The sequence below is a fragment of the Phoxinus phoxinus genome (assembly GCF_949152265.1).
Source record: "Phoxinus phoxinus genome assembly, chromosome: 1".
NCBI classification, from domain to species: domain Eukaryota; kingdom Metazoa; phylum Chordata; class Actinopteri; order Cypriniformes; family Leuciscidae; genus Phoxinus; species Phoxinus phoxinus.
Genome location: NC_136876.1, coordinates 10,141,981 through 10,157,753, shown reverse-complemented (window position 1 = coordinate 10,157,753; position 15,773 = coordinate 10,141,981). Strand labels below are relative to the sequence as shown.

The 15,773-nt window shown below is 40.7% G+C and overlaps 1 protein-coding gene across 1 annotated transcript; it reads right to left on the bottom strand.

Annotated features, from left to right (window-relative positions):
* Positions 1–2,091: 2,091 nt before the first annotated feature.
* LOC307000059 (alpha-2-macroglobulin-like protein 1) lies at positions 2,092–9,767 on the bottom strand. Its single transcript, XM_079615294.1, has 34 exons — positions 9,503–9,767; positions 9,115–9,295; positions 8,895–9,051; positions 8,732–8,784; positions 8,581–8,601; positions 8,319–8,484; positions 8,162–8,246; positions 7,971–8,085; positions 7,774–7,894; positions 7,584–7,693; positions 7,336–7,506; positions 7,024–7,248; positions 6,744–6,953; positions 6,516–6,665; positions 6,140–6,289; positions 5,976–6,051; positions 5,673–5,793; positions 5,372–5,597; positions 5,166–5,289; positions 4,972–5,093; positions 4,842–4,893; positions 4,664–4,747; positions 4,399–4,575; positions 4,222–4,297; positions 3,978–4,134; positions 3,812–3,886; positions 3,565–3,727; positions 3,306–3,490; positions 2,997–3,218; positions 2,798–2,919; positions 2,616–2,697; positions 2,446–2,529; positions 2,273–2,378; positions 2,092–2,192 (listed from the first exon to the last, which is right to left on the bottom strand). The coding sequence occupies exons 1-34, from the start codon at positions 9,583–9,585 to the stop codon at positions 2,152–2,154; spliced, it is 4,293 nt and encodes a 1,430-aa protein (XP_079471420.1). The 5' UTR covers positions 9,586–9,767; the 3' UTR covers positions 2,092–2,151.
* Positions 9,768–15,773: the final 6,006 nt, after the last annotated feature.

Genomic DNA, 15,773 nt, shown 5'->3' with positions numbered 1-15,773 from the left:
AACTAAAATACATTAAATCTGTGAAGATCTCAGCAGAAGAGGATTGAACAACTCCACAAACAGCATTACCAGCTTCACTTATTACTAACCAGACTGACTATTTCTGTCAGACGTCTACACAAGTTTTATTGAGAATTAACAGATGTGTAGATGATTGTTGAAAATGTTTTGATTGAGGTCACCATGGTGATCAGCGTTTGCTTTATTTGGGCTCTTGACCCTTAACTTTTGTTAAATTGCTTATTTTTTCAGCAATTGCATATGTTTCCAAAAATATTTCTGCATTGATCAAGCAGATCAACGTCGGTCTTAAGTCAAATGATTGCATTAGAGAGATGACATGGAGTTGCAATAAATGCTTTAATAATCCGTACAACTGTAGCAGCGGGCCGTATTACTATTATTCTGTTGCGCATAACTGAGTAACTGATGACGGCACGATTTGATGTTGGCCAATCAGCGGAAAGGGGTGTTTCATTTAATCCTGGTTTTTCATAAGCTGTCGTTTCACACTGCACATTCCTAAATGCCCATACACCACGCAGTGTTTCCGTGACTGCCTAAAGTGCGTGAATAGAAGGCTCACGATTAGTTGTCAGTTGCTAAGCATAGTTGTAACATTCTAACACTGCATCATTTCACAAGTTTGGCACCGCAACGTGGAGTTAACACAATAAAAGCAGAGCTAATCATGCTCCAGAGCAGGGTTTCATTAGCCTAGCTCCGCCCTCCTACGTACTTCCGCTCAATTTTCATTTTCCTTCAGTACTAGGTCTGGGATTGTGGGTTTATTCTTGGGTTTTCTCCGATCATTTTTTTGCAGGTCCAATCAGCGAACAGAGGGAGTGGCTGAGAATGATGACGTTGAGGTCGTGCGCTAGTTTGAGTCGTCATACGTCACGACCAAACGTTAGCGATTGGTTAGATCCAAAGTGACTCTGGGCAGATCCAATAGTTTTAAACTTCAACAAAGTACACGCCATCAAGGAAGTTAACGCTTGTCAATGGAGAGAGGCCAGACTCTCTGTACAAATGAAATGTACTAGAGTCTGGTAGAACCAGGCTTGGGTTTCATAACCCCAGGTAAAAAGCAGTGCTAACCCCTTTTTTAAATTATAAGTGTGAAATTAAAAGCTGTGTTAAAGGGGTCATGAATTGGTCTATTTTATTATATAATGTAACTGATTTTTACATGAAAAATTGTCATAATTTAGATATAAAAGGCATTTTTCCTATCCTGGTTTTAGCCTCAGATTTTAACGCTCTGTTTGAAAAGGCGTGTCTGCTGTGAAACTTGTGCTAACGCCCACTGCTGTGATTGGTTGACATGTTTGCATTTAAATAGCTAGCATTACATGTGGAAATCTCTCAAATACTTTTACAGCTATCAAGATTAACGAATCGTGAGAAGTTTTTAAAGTATTTAGATCTATTCCATCACATGAAAGGTTGCCGTGATGAGTATTGAACAGACGGTCTGTTGATCGCATGAATGAAAAGATTACAGCATTGCAATTTCTGCACTCACGAATGCTTTCACCAAATAACAATGCAAACATGAAGTAAAGTAAGAGCTTCATTATGCAGTGTAACAGCAGCATTGAGAACGTAACGAGTTTTGGCAAGTGTCCAAAAACTCACGTTGTGTGATTGACAGCTTGGGCTATTGGAAATGGAGCGTTCTTTGATTACTTTCTGCATACATTTTAATCAGTTTAAATATTTTTTTTTTATCCTACTAAGAGAAACAATGCGATTTGATATTTTAGTCATTGGCTTGATTTACAGATGTATAAACAGTATTGAATGGTTTGAGAAAGATTGTCTGAATTTGAATACAAATCAGAAAATCACTGATCAGGCATTGGAACAGTTATTACTTATTACCATGGTTGGAAAAGAAAGTTAAATTTGCCAGTTAATGAAGGGTCAACTGCAAGCAAAGCACCTCAATTTTAAATGGCTAGTTAAAATAAAAAAAGAACTGCAACTTCGAGTGAGCCATGTTAAGGATTAGAAGTCACAGGACAACTAGAAACTCATGAACACTGACTAATTCAAACAATCACAGATAATGAACAAGCAACAGAACTGGTTGTATAAAAGTGGTTTTATTCAAGTCACGCATCCAACAGCCAGTACTGAATCAAATCATAGACAGGGCGATGTGTAGGTGGTCTCAAAGGAATCACCTGAAATAGGAGCAGAAAATTAACTGGATTGTTAACTGTGAATTCAGCCAGAGCAAAGCAAGATTAGGACGAAAGCGTACTTGTCTGATAGTAGTCATAAACGTTTATGACTGCTGGCTTGAGATTTTTCACTGCAAGAACCTGTTTCAGCTGCAGAGTGTAACTCATGGGGACGCCTTTGGGAACCTGTGAGACAGAAAGGATGAACCACAGCACATGAGAAAATGGCAGCTAGTAATATACCCAGTCTCACCTCTTTTAGATACACTAGGACATGATCATCTTCAACATCAACCCGTTCCACTAGCGGGGCAAACGATTGGGGTGAAGAACCAAGCTATGGGTAAGAGACATCATTTACACAATTACAATTGAAGGAGCTTCAAGCATCTTAGAACTTTCTAAACAATCTTAAATACAAACCAGTGACGTGTCTGCCGTGAAGCCTGACAGGAGCTTAATGTCTACTAGAACCATGTTAGTGCTTGATTTTACACCATTGTATCTGAATGAGGGTGAAAAGAGGTTTAGTCAAAAAGATCAAAAACAGCGCTTCATTTTTGTAAGAGTCATAAACATCAGTTTCAGGACACAATGCTACTTACTTCACATTGAACTTCAACATAAGATTGGCTCCAAGCGGTTGGCAGTCTCCAGTCACCTTCGCTTCGACACTCAGTGTCCTGGAAACTTTAACGGGTGTTGGGATGTTGTAGAAACATGCAACCTATAGTATGAGTAGAAAAAAAAAAACGCATTTAGATTTGGATGTGCACAGCAAATAGAGAGGGTGAAGATACAGACCTGCACAGACACACAAGTGGATCCTGATGCTTTAACACTATATTTGCCAGGAACGTTCTTCAGCCACTTCTCCTGATACAGCAGCCTGTTGTCCCGATTCACTTTGAAGCTATAAGAGTCTCCTCCCACTACTGAGGACTGTACGGTGACGGAGCTGGAGCCATCCAAGCTGAACACTTGAGCAGCGTACACAGACAGAGCCTGAAGAGCTACCACTGTGTCCTAAAAACAAGTACCAGATAAAAAAAAAAAATATATAAAAAAATCCAAATCCAAATGATTGCACTCATGTTTGGTAGTCAGAGGCACCTGGGTGGAGGAGAAGCCTCCATAGGGATTCTGCTGGGCCACGAGCCAGTTGACAATGCGGTTAGCATAGGCCAGATTAGCGGTCGTGAGAGGCTGAACAGCAAGAACTGCTAGTAGAACGTAAGAGCTGATCTCCACCGCCAGAGTATCACCAGATGTCGTCTGAGACCAATGGAGCTTAGTGCCTTAGGATGAGATGGAGGGGAGAAAGTTTATGCCAAAGACCCTGATGTACCAACATCAAGCTGGTAAATCTTACCTTCAGAAATGGCAAGGTTTTCCAAGGCAGTTAAAAGCTGTGCTCGAGTGGTGGTCTCTCCAGCCAGACTGAAGGTGTAGGTCAGCAGAGCCGTTGCATAAGTGTTTCCCAGGTTCCCAATGACAGGCCTCAAGCATGACAGACCGTTGGTAATGACGGGATCCTAAAAAAGCCAAAACAAATATCAGACAGCCAGAACAGGAAGGTCATCTGCAAGGAGCTCATACAACTACTGGGTCAATTTTACCATGGAGGGGACACCTAGTTCAAGCAGCGATGCAACAATGTAGGCAGTCATGGTCACACCGTCACCAACTCCACCCTAATAAAAAAATAAAATAAAATCTAATTTATAAGAAAAGTCTCAAACCTAATCCATAGTTTTCCAGTGCATTTATAAACATGTAACGCACCTTCATGTCACTATGGTACAGAGTTCCCTGCTGCATGAAACAGCCGTCTGAACCCTGCTTGCTGATCAACCAATCCTTTGCACTCTGCAGGACATTTGGATCAATGAAGATAAATTGCCTCGCTAGACCAAAGGACCTCAGGACAAAGGCGGTCAACCTGGTCGTGGAGAAGAGGTCACAAACTGAACTTACAAAAAGCTGGTGCCACAGCAGATTATACACAGTAGAACAATGAGAAACTCACCATGTATTTGATTCATCATAACCAAACGTGCTGTATGATCCATCGCTGTGTTTGAAGTTTAGTTCTCCTTGGTATCCTGATTGGGTCAAAAGCCACATGTAGGATACTAAATGCCTAGTCCTGCTCTTCCCATTGGACTATCATTTATATATGTAAAGTGGATTTGGTCATCCATACCGCTCTGAAGGTAGCCTGTTGCAGTCTCTCGGATGGCTGCAGTGATTTGCCCTGTGACCTTCAGGTACAGCAGTATGTAAATATTCGGAGCAAGAATGATCATATTCTGTTCTCCACAGCCAGATGGCATCTGTAATAACCCATCTAGATTCTTCAGTGCACGACCCATTATGTCCCCTATAAGAGGTCAAGCATAAAACCCACATCAGAAACCGTTATTCTACCAACCTTCACATGTCAGTTTCTACTGAATTACATTTTTTACCAAGGACTGAAACTGAGCATCTGGCAGATCCTTGAACCACGTTTTTTTGAAATGTCAAAGTCACGTCTTCAGAAAGAACATTTCCTGCAGACCGAACAGAATGGATCAGCATTTAGAGCTAGGCTAATGTTTGGCTGTACATGGATAATGTATTGGGAATCATTGAGTGCAAACAAACCCTTTGGACACAATAACCAACTCTGGGTGTTTGTCCTTTCAACTCCTTCAGGCTATAGAAGCAATAAAACAATATCAGTAAAGCAGCATGAGGTCCATGACCAGACTCCAGAAGGCTGGTTAACACTTACCAGGACAAATAGACTTCGTGTGACTACATCAATGCGTCCTCTCGTCGGCACAGTCACAACTTCAGTGCCACATTGGGTCCGGGATGCTTCAGCTGAAGCATTGACGGTCACATTGACAGTTCCTGCAGTAACAGACAGGAAGTGAGCAACACCAAATATACACTAACAATTTAGATAGATGATCCAAAACTGACCTAGAACAGAAGCTGAGAGAACCCATTTAAAGGTTTTTCTCCCATTGGCACAAAGACAGGACACATACGGTTCAGTATATGGTTTAAGAGTGAAGGCCGTGGATGAAGCTGGTGTTACTTTAACCTGTCAATGAAACGGAACACATGGAGCAAAGACACATGACCTTCTCTATACAGAAATGATCTAAAAGAAAACCATGGCAGACCATGATGCACTTGGAAAGATAGCTGAAGACCGTGGCCTTCAGATCAAAAGACTCCCCACGGACGATGGAGTACGGCAGGGAGAGCTCAAGGAAGAAAGGCTGGAAGACCGTCAGCAGAGCAGGAGGAGCAAGACCGAAACCTTTTGAGGACAGGCAGAATGCCTCCGTTTCCCATGTGGTGATGGTGTCAGGAACAGTGAGGGGAACTTGTGTGGATCCAGTTTTTCTGAAAGACAGCAGAAGAGAAATAAGGGGAACAGGAGAAGTAAAACCTGGGTAAGTAGCTTTAGAAGGCACTAACCCCACATGGGCAAGCTGCCAGAGCCATGTTTCTGGAAAGTAAGTCCTGACAGTCACTTTTAAAGTGGAAGTGTCACCTCCATCTGGAAGAGCCATTGCTACAGGACCATTCAAATTCATCACTGAAAAAGACAAGCAATTTTACACCAAACTGCCCCTCTTGTTGCATCTATAGAAATTATAAACACCCAACACCACAACTTGCTTTTCCACTAAGGAGGTCTAACCTCACATAACTAAATGAAAGTTCAAGTCATGCATAATTTGTTTTCATTGAAAGAATGGCCTCTCTGCATAGACCTACCTCCTGGGAATCTGGGATACAGCAGGCACGGAGGGGCTCGTACAGCGAGATTTGTTGCAATCTTCATTCCCAGGCTCTGTTGGAGTGACAAGTCAAAACACAATACAGATTTAAAGTCAATAACTCAGTTCATGAGTATGTAGTCACAAAATATGTTTTTCTACCTTGAAGGTTGTGTAGGCTTGATTTGTAGCATCAGTGTAGCCAGGATCCAGATCAAAAGCTAGACGGGGTCGAAAACCTAGACACTCTGGTTCATCCTGAACGTTGTATGGGTAACCTGATAGTGATTGCACTGGGAGCAAATCAAACACCTGGAACCATGAAAAAAAAAAAAAAAGTGTTCAGGTATGTCACTTTTGAAAAATGTTGAATAAATTCATTAATGTTTGGCATGTTATGTCAGAACAGAATGGATGTTAAGACGTACACTAAAACTGCTACAATCACAACAAAAGATTGATCTCAGCACAACTCAAATTCTAAAGCTGAACCTGAATGTCAGTCAAGACCAACAAGAATTTAACTACACATGGATACCATTTTAGCACTCAGACGTCTTCCTGGCTCCAAGATCCAGACGCTCTGATCTACAGCACTGATGCCACACAGAGATCCTGCTTCAGCAGAGACAGTCAGAACGTTTCCTTCAGCAGGAACAGCCGTAGCAGGAGAGAACTGTAGAGACACCTGGAACAAGGACCAATACGCTGTAAGATATGTCACCATTCCCCACTTGAAGACAAAAGATGCTAGTGCACATCATACTTGGTTTTGGAGACAAGTTTCTGTGTCAAACGACGCACTACCAACAACATTCTCACTGGGCAGAACGCAGTAGACCAGAATCTGCACTGCTGGAGCCATATCGACACTGACAGACAGTTGGAACGACACAGAGCCGCTCGTGACTGTATTAGAAGCCCTCGCTTTGACCGTCTGAAATCCATGGAGGACGATCACTCCTCTGGACAAGACCTGACAGACAAACAGATACATAAGTTCCTAATATTTTTTTTTTTTTTTTTTTTTTTTTATGTCCACCCACCATATAGATGATGTCAACACTGTAGTCGCCAGCCTCTCCAACAAAAGAATACTTCACAGTCACTGGAAACGAAGCACCACATTTGAGAGGCTGCTCAAGCTTCACTATAGTCAGTTCACTAGATGGGTTGTTGGGAGAATCAGGGTGGAGAAGCTTAACAACCCTTGTGTCCGTGGTAAAGTATGGCGATTTGTAACCATTAACAACCACTGGAGTCGCACTTGCCTGGGGAACAATGAATGCAATCGTTATTTATTTATTTTTTAGATAAATTTAATGTCTACATCTCAAAATACAAAGAGCAAATCATACCACAAGATTCAGAGCAGCTTTAGGAAGATTAGCAGTGTTGAGGGAGAACGAGGCCAGTCCATTCTGATTTGTGGTCAGGTTCATCAGCAGTTTGTTGGGCCAGCTGTTACCATCCAGTAGATAAACCACTTTGTTTGCAATTGGAGTACCAACGAAACGAGACATCGAGATCTGTTGGGAATGATCAAGGTTAGGAAAGGGAACCGATGTGAAGGCTTCTGCAACAAGGAATTAACTTTTTTCCTTGCCTTCCCATTAATCATTGATCCAGGTTCAAAATATTCTGGGGTGTCCAAAAACATGACTTTGCCAACTTCAAACGTTATGGACACTGTTGCAGATTTTGACATGACTACATCTGGGGAAAAATTAAACCAACTCATAAACAAGTTAACTTCCTCCATACACATATCTTTGGTTCAGATCAGCCAATCTCACCCGTTCCCTCCTCAGTGACATTCACATTTACAAGAAAAGTGTCTTGCATATTATTTTCAAATTTGGTGTTGAAAAACACTGATGTATCGACGGTAAGGGAGGCACAGCCAGTGGCATTCATCTGGTAACAGAACAAAGTGTCACATAAGTCAAGCACAAGCAGAAGAAAAACCTCCACTGTAAGGCAGGAGTCAAACCTTTGCAGTTTTCTCCAGGCATTGACGGGTCAAATCAGGAACCACAACATATGAAAACGGCTCACGACATACTTCCAACAAGGCTTGGCCAGGTACAGGTTGGCCATATGTGTATCTGGGAAACGTCACAAGGAACAAAATCAAGAACGGACCAACCACAAGATAAGAAAATATCTGTAGGTTTCACTCACTTGGCACAAGCCTCAACTTTCAGTCCCACATCTGCAACACTGTACATCTGTGGTGCGTTTACTGTCACATCAAACTTGGGCAAAACTAAGCCAGAAATAAAAACACTGTAAGATCTCAGATCTGTCGTTGAACTGTTGCACATCAATCACAACTTACCGTATTTTTTCACTTCAAAAACATGGGAGGTCATTTGGTCGCCAATAAAAGCTTTTAGTGTGTACATCCCTATCTGAGCCTCTGGGTTTAATTCATGAGAAAGCTGCAATATCCACCTCGTTGAAGAAACGTTTGTCCACTGACCAATCCGGTTATTGTTATTGTCCTATTAAAACAATGAACAGCTCATAAAAACAGCAAACCAAAATTTACAGAAAGTGGCAGCAGCTCCATTCAAAGACTTGCACCAGAACAAACTCACCTCCACCACCACCAGATTGTACTGAAAGACAGACAGAAATATTAAGCATTTAAAAGAAAGACACCATTGCAGCAGTCATTGAAGAGAACTGCAAAACTGCTCAAGTAAAAATGACCTGCAATAAATGTGCAATTTCATGGCCAGACCTTACCATCTGATCAAGTGGCACAAATTTGGCATCCATAGTGACAACTCTGAAATTCACTGCAAAGACAATGAACTTGCATTAATTGCATAATGCACTTGATCTGACTTTGTAGCAGATTTGACTTTCTACACCTTTAATATTCAACCAAGGGTCATTCACTGCTCACCAGTTTGTCCTGGATTGTAGATGGGTTTGTCTGTTTGGATGAAGGTCAAAGGCAGGTAACGTCTGAACATGACTTTCCTCTCTTCAGTCGCTCTGAAGACCTTCCCTTGAACTTCTACCTTCAGCGTCTGCACAGATTCTTTATCTACTCGAGGAGCCTGTAAAGAAGCTCAGTTAACTCAAACCAGACAAAGAAAGAGCAATGTCTCATGATAACAGACCTGGAAACTAAAGCAGCGGTGAAATGGCTTTGAAGAAACCTGCTGCACAAGTTGAGTCATCCTTTTGTCATCAAGCAGAGAAACTGTCATTGTGAGACTCTCTTGGGGCTTCAGAAGAGTTATGCATAATTTGGCATCAGATCCAGACTCAATCACTGCAGGGAACGTCACCATGAATAACCTGTGAAAAAAAATATAGAAACCACAGGACATCTAGTTTATCACTGGATAGCAACAAATGAAGAGTAGTGATCTTTTACAATGACGTTGAAAAAGTTTCAATCGGTTCACATAGACCGTTTTCACCATCTACAAAGTTTAGTTAATCACAACATAAAACAAACAACAGAATGCTTGTTCCTTTCAAATCACATTTAACAGTACTTACGGCCCTGGTTTCTGTCCATCAACAGCAAAGAGAAAAAGGGCTAAAAGGAGCCCTTTCCAAACACTAGTCTCCCTCACAGCCATGAGGAAAAATCATCCAAGACCAAACCAAAATTAAGTCTCTTTCACAATTCTTAGAGCGCTTCTCTTACGCTACCACTGTTTATTGCTGCTGCTTCTCTCAATCCTCTGCACTGAACGCAGGGATATTTAAACACTTTTAATTGTCAGGGAATGCTAACTTTATTTTGCTCATTTAATTGATTAACCACCACCTGGAATTAATTGAGTTAATTGAGTTCTATCTGGTATTGATTTAAAACACATCTCAATACTGCCAGTGACACATGTAGGCCCAGTTTCACAGACGGTGCTTAGATTAAGCCAGGATTAGGCATTTGTTCAATTAGGGCATTTAAGTAGCTTTTATACATGTGCCTTTAGGGAAAAAACAAACAAACATATTTTAAGATATTGTCAGTGCAAGTTGCTTTCAGTTAAAGGAGAACTCCAGTCAATTTTAACATTGAGCTACATTTTTTTTAAATTTGGAGTGCTGTCAATACAGAGAACAACGTCAAAAATCGGTGTTGCCTACACCGTGTTATCCTCTTTTTAAAATTTGCACCCTATTGACTTGAATGGGGCAAATTTTAAACCTGCTTTTATTTCTCTTATCATCCTTGATGTGTCATTACAAGTGCCCAGCCATGTTGAGTGATTCCTTCAGAGTGAACACGAGTGAATCTGACTGCACTAGATGTCAAAGATATGAATACAAATGATGTTTTTTCAGCCAGCGCACATACCTGTATTTACATCCTGTTTTCGGTCGAAGTCCACAGTAGTCGATTGTCGAGTTCACGCGCGTGATCATAGGTAACTATGTATATAACTTTGGACTTTAAATAAAAAATTATTTTAATAAAAATGTATTAAAAATTATTATTATTGTGCAATTTCACATGTAGGCTTTTCAGGTCATGGTTTAGTCAGCTGTAATGTTTTTATTACTAATGTAAAGCCAAGAAGCGCTTATTGGCACTTTAATACTGTTTTATTGCAGGATACATTTCTTTGTGAGGTGTTTGGCTATTGTTGGAAACAATTTAAGAATAGGAAGTCATTGTTTGATCCTATAAAGCAATGGTGGGATAATGCAAAAATTGAGATACAGCAACTGTGCCGTATACTTTCAATGCTCCTATAGACATTTCCCGATCTCTGGAAGATCTAGAGAGAGAAATAATTGAAATTCAAAATGTAATGGAATCCGTTAGAGACAGAGAATGTGTTAAATTTAAGATAAAAAGAAAGTTTTGGATGATTTGTTGGGTGTTAAAGCACAGGGTGCTCTGGTGCGCTCACGCTTTCAAAGTGTAGCGATGGATGGCCCAACCAATTTTTTTTGGACTTGAAAAGAAAAATGACCAAAATAGAAATATGCATTCTTTGATCACCCTTCTACCGGAGAAAGGAGACCTCAGAAACATAAAGAACTGGAGACCTGTGTCAGATCTTATGAATATCTTATCCAAAGCCTTAGCAATTAGATTGAGAGAAGTGATTGGTGGGGTCATCCATGTAGACCAGACATACTGTGTTCCCAATTGGTCTATTTTTGACCATATTCATTTAATTAGAGACATTTCTGGATCATTGGGTCTAGACTTTGGTCTTATTTCCTTAGACCAGGAAAAAGCTTTTGACCGGGTTGAGCATAAATACCTCTGGCAGACGCTAAGAGAGTTTGGTTATCAAGAATTAGTATACCGCAATCTGAATGTAAAATTAGGTTATCAGCTTATGCTGATGATATTGTTGTCATGATAAAAAAATCAAGAAGAAGTAGACACCCTGCAAGTAATAATAAATGAGTTTGGTAAACTGGATTAATAGTGAAGCTATAGGTGTAAAGTGGGAAGGTAGATGCCTTCTTAAACTCCCTGCTGGACTTGAGTGGAAGAAAGGTGGTTTTAAATATTTAGGTGTATATCTTGGGGATGCCTCCATGTTGACAAAAAAATGGGAAGGGGTTTTGGAAAAAAACAAAAGGACAACTAGAAAAATTGAGATGGTTGTGGCCAAAAATGTCTTTCAGAGGACGTCAAGTCAAGTCAAGTCATCTTCATTTATATAGCGCTTTAAACAATGTAGATTGTTTCAAAGCTGCTTTACAGAGATAAATGGATAATTTAAGGTAACATTGTTTTGGCTTTATAGCTGTTCTTGAATAAAGATATTTTCCAGCTAAAGTTATTTTTAATTTTGAACGATCATTAGTTATTAAATTAGGGGCCGCTAAGACGACACCGTTCTCTCTAAACAGACTTTAAACGCAAACCTGTGAGAAACACTGATGGTGCTCACGTGTGCATCAAGAATTAATTCTATAGTTTTGCGCGTTTGAATATATGTGCGCATGTTTGTAATTCCCTAAAAAACCAAGCCTTAAAGGTGCCATGTGTATTGTCTGGCAAAAAAAATCAAGTCATACTCCACCATCCATACCAGATAGGGGCAGTATACCTCCATAAAGTGAATTGGTCTACTCTAGAGTAACAGACGAGAAACGGCATAGTCTCTATGCTCCACCCCTACCTTCAAAACAACCCTAGAGCCATAGCCGAAGCCTAATAGAGGACGTTTTGCCTCCAGGGGAACGTTGGGTGATGTCAAGTGATTTTGAAACATGACATCTTCAAGCTACTCCCCTTCACCTTTACCAGTGAATATGTTCATATTCGTTTTGTTCATATTACATTTTGAGTTGTATATACACATTGTTTGAATTAAATTAATTTGACAGACAGCATTCTGTCAACATCATTGGTCAACATCAGACAGCGCACGTGAACCGATCATCTCTACTATAGTAAAAAAAACACGAACACTGTTGAAAGATACAGTAGGCTACAAATGACCTGTTCGCGCCACAAATTGTTCTCCGTCCTTAGCGACCGAGTCATTGAATGTGAAACAGCCGGCTGCTGTCGTCAGCGAGCAGCAATATTCAGACAACGAGGGCGTGCGCGCCGCATTGATACCTCCGTTTCAGTTTCTCGAACCCGCGCAGTGCGGCGCTCAGAACACGGAGACCATTCTGCCCCTAGCTATGCGTGCGAAAGCATGGGAAGCGATCCCAGGCGTGTCAGAATGGGTGCTGAACGTTGTAAAACAGGGCTATGCGCTGCAGTTCGCTCGCCGTCCCCCGCGCTTTCGAGCCCGGGCCGTGACGAGCGGTCCTTTTCTTATCTGATTTGATTTGTGCTTCAGAGCGCGTGTTTTTCCCCTGCAGCGGGTGGTGGTGGTAGGGGTCTCTTGCCAAGGGCTTCAGCCATCCTTCCGCTCTCTTCCCTGAATTGAAATGAAGTAGTGGGCTGTACTGTCCACACGATTGACATCAGGTTCAAGTACGCCCACAAGCCGTGCGAGTTATTCGTGTATTGCAGGTTGGCATGTGGTTAGGTTGCCCGCATACCGCCTCCCATGGCCGAAACTGGTATTACGACACCTGTCGGGCCGTGGCTAGTAATGCTAATGCTAATTAAGGTTGATATCTCTGCAGCACTATAACTTGACATTTTTTTATGACATCATTGCCCTTATTTCTTCTCATTCTTTTGATGCGTGTAGCTCATTTTTTGGATATGTTTACCTCAATTTTTACACATGGCACCTTTAACAAACTACTTGTCTGGCCTTCAAATTTTGATACAGAATTTTATCACTTCGGGGTAGATAAGCAAAACCGAAATTATTATTATATGACTTGATTTATCAGAGGGGTTAAATTTAACATCTGATTAAATCTGTGATCCATCTGTGTGGTGAAATTATTCCTGGTTTGTATATTAGGTCATTAAGACACATCTTCACACCTGTTTTGTGTGACCGACTTTGTGTTTCTCTAAAGTGGATGTGAAGACTGTAGTTTAATTACTGTAAATGCAGCTCTTGTTTGGCTGCACTAGTTAATAAAAGTGTGAAATCAAATTGAAAATATACATTAAACCTGGAATTTTCTTAAACAAAAATGTTTCTACTTTTTCTGTGCAAGTAAATAAGTATTATTGATCATGTGACTCTTTACAGACAGTCAGATTTTTTTTTTTTTTTTGCTCAAGATGACCTTTGGATCCTCTCAAATCATGCTGGAGAACAGTAGATGAGATGATGGTTGAAAATGTTTTGTTTGAGGTCATCATGGTGATCAGCGTTTGCTTTATTTGGGCTCTTGACCCTTAACTTTTGTTAAATTGCTTATTTTTTCAGCAATTGCAGATTTTTTCAGAAAATATTTCTGCATTGATCAAGCAGATCAACGTCGGTCTTAAGTCAAATGACTGCATTAGAGAGATGACATGGAGTTGCAATAAATGCTTTAATAATCCGTACAACTGTAGCAGCGGGCCGTATTACTATTATTCTGTTGCGCATAACTGAGTAACTGATGACGGCACGATTAGATGTTGGCCAATCAGCAGAAAGGGGTGTTTCATTTAATCCTGGTGAAGGATAACAAATTTTAAGAGTCTATTTCAAATGTGCTTCCGTACATAACATCACGGTAAAGAATATTGTATTTAGCTTTTAAGGTTAAGCTGCAGAGTTGCAATTCCTGTTTTCTCCAGTGTATTTTAAATAAGTCGCATCACTGAGATTCTCACCTTTTCAGCCTAGCTGTAGGGGAGATTTTCACCTTTTGTCTTTAATGGCTCTGGGATGGCCCTAGGAACCGGAGTTCCTGGCCAGAATCAGCATGTGAATAGTTATGCTGATTCCTAGCTCAGACGTTGAAGCATCAAGATGATTGGATTAGCAATACAATAGCTGATTGGTTCGGTTTCTCTAGAGCAATCTAAAAAAACTACAATACAGGTTTTTCGCCTGATAGAATCAACTCCTCCAGTCAAATTCCAGTCCCAGAAGTCCCTCCCCGTTAGAAGGTATATAACTACAATGTAAACTGTTTAGTTTTTAGACTGATTTTGGACGAACCCGCAGCCGTGCTCAATAAATAACAACTTCTGAACGCGATCCCAACTGTCTCACTGGTCCTTGCTTCGATGAAAGAAAAACTTTACAACACTGGTTATTCATAAACTGTCGTTTCACACTGCACATTCCTAAATGCCCATACACAACGCGGTGTTTCCGTGACTGTTGAAAGTGCGTGAATAGAAGGCTCACGATTAGTTGTCAGTTGCTAAGCATAGTTGTAACATTCTAACACCGCATCACTTCACACTGTACAAGTTTGGCACCGCAACGTGGAGTTAACAATACAAGCAGAGCTAATCATGCTCCAGAGCAGGGTTTCATTAGCCTGGCTCCGCCCTCCTACGTACTTCCGCTCAATTTTCGTTTTCCTTCAGTACTAGGTCTGGGATTGTGGTGTATTCTTGGGTTTTCTCCGATCAATTTTTTGCAGGTCCAATCAGCGAACAGAAGGAGTGGCTGAGAACGATGACGTTGAGGTCGTGCGCTAGTTTGAGTCGTCATACGTCACGACCAAACGTTAGCGATTGGTTAGATCCAGAGTGACTCTGGGCAGATCCAATAGTTTTAAACTTCAACAGAGTACCCGCAATCAAGGAAGTTAACGCTTGTCAATGGAGAGAGGCCAGACTCTCTGTACAAATGTACAAGTGTCTGGTAGAACCAGAATTGGTTTTCATAACCCCAGGTAAAAAGCAGTGCTAACCCCTTTTTTAAATTACAAGTGTGAAATGCTTCCTTACCCAGGCTTAAAAGCTGTGTTAAAGGGGTCATGACTATTTTATTATATAATGTTACTATGATTTTTACATGAAAAATTGTCAATTTAGATAAAGGCATTTTTCCTATCCTGATTTTAGCCTCAGATTTCAACGCTCTGTTTGAAGAGGCATGTCTGCTGTGAAACTTGTGTAAACGCCCACTGCTGTGATTGGTTGACATGTTTGCATTTAAATAGCTAGCATTACATGTGGAAATCTCTCAAATACTTTTACAGCTATCAAGATTAACGAATCGTGAGAAGTTTAAGTATTTAGATCTATTCCATCACATGAAAGGTTGCAGTGATGAGCATTGAGCAGACGGTCTGTTGATCGCATGAATGAAAAGATTACAGCATTGCTAGGCAATTTCTGCACTCACGAATACTTCCACCAAATAAAAAGGCAAACATGAAGAACAGTAAGAGCTTCATTATGCAGTGTAACAGCATCATTGAGGAATGTAATGAGCGTTCTTTGATCACTTTCTGCATACATTTTAATCAGTTT

Coding starts and splice junctions, on each gene's coding strand:
- LOC307000059 (XM_079615294.1), bottom strand. CDS start 9,585: ATGGCTGTGAGGGAGACTAGTGTTTGGAAAGGGCTCCTTTTAGCCCTT. Junction 6,954..7,023: donor GTGTTGACATCATCTATATG/GTGGGTGGACAT, acceptor TTTGTCTGTCAG/GTCTTGTCCAGAGGAGTGAT. Junction 6,052..6,139: donor AAGCCTACACAACCTTCAAG/GTAGAAAAACAT, acceptor TCACTCCAACAG/AGCCTGGGAATGAAGATTGC.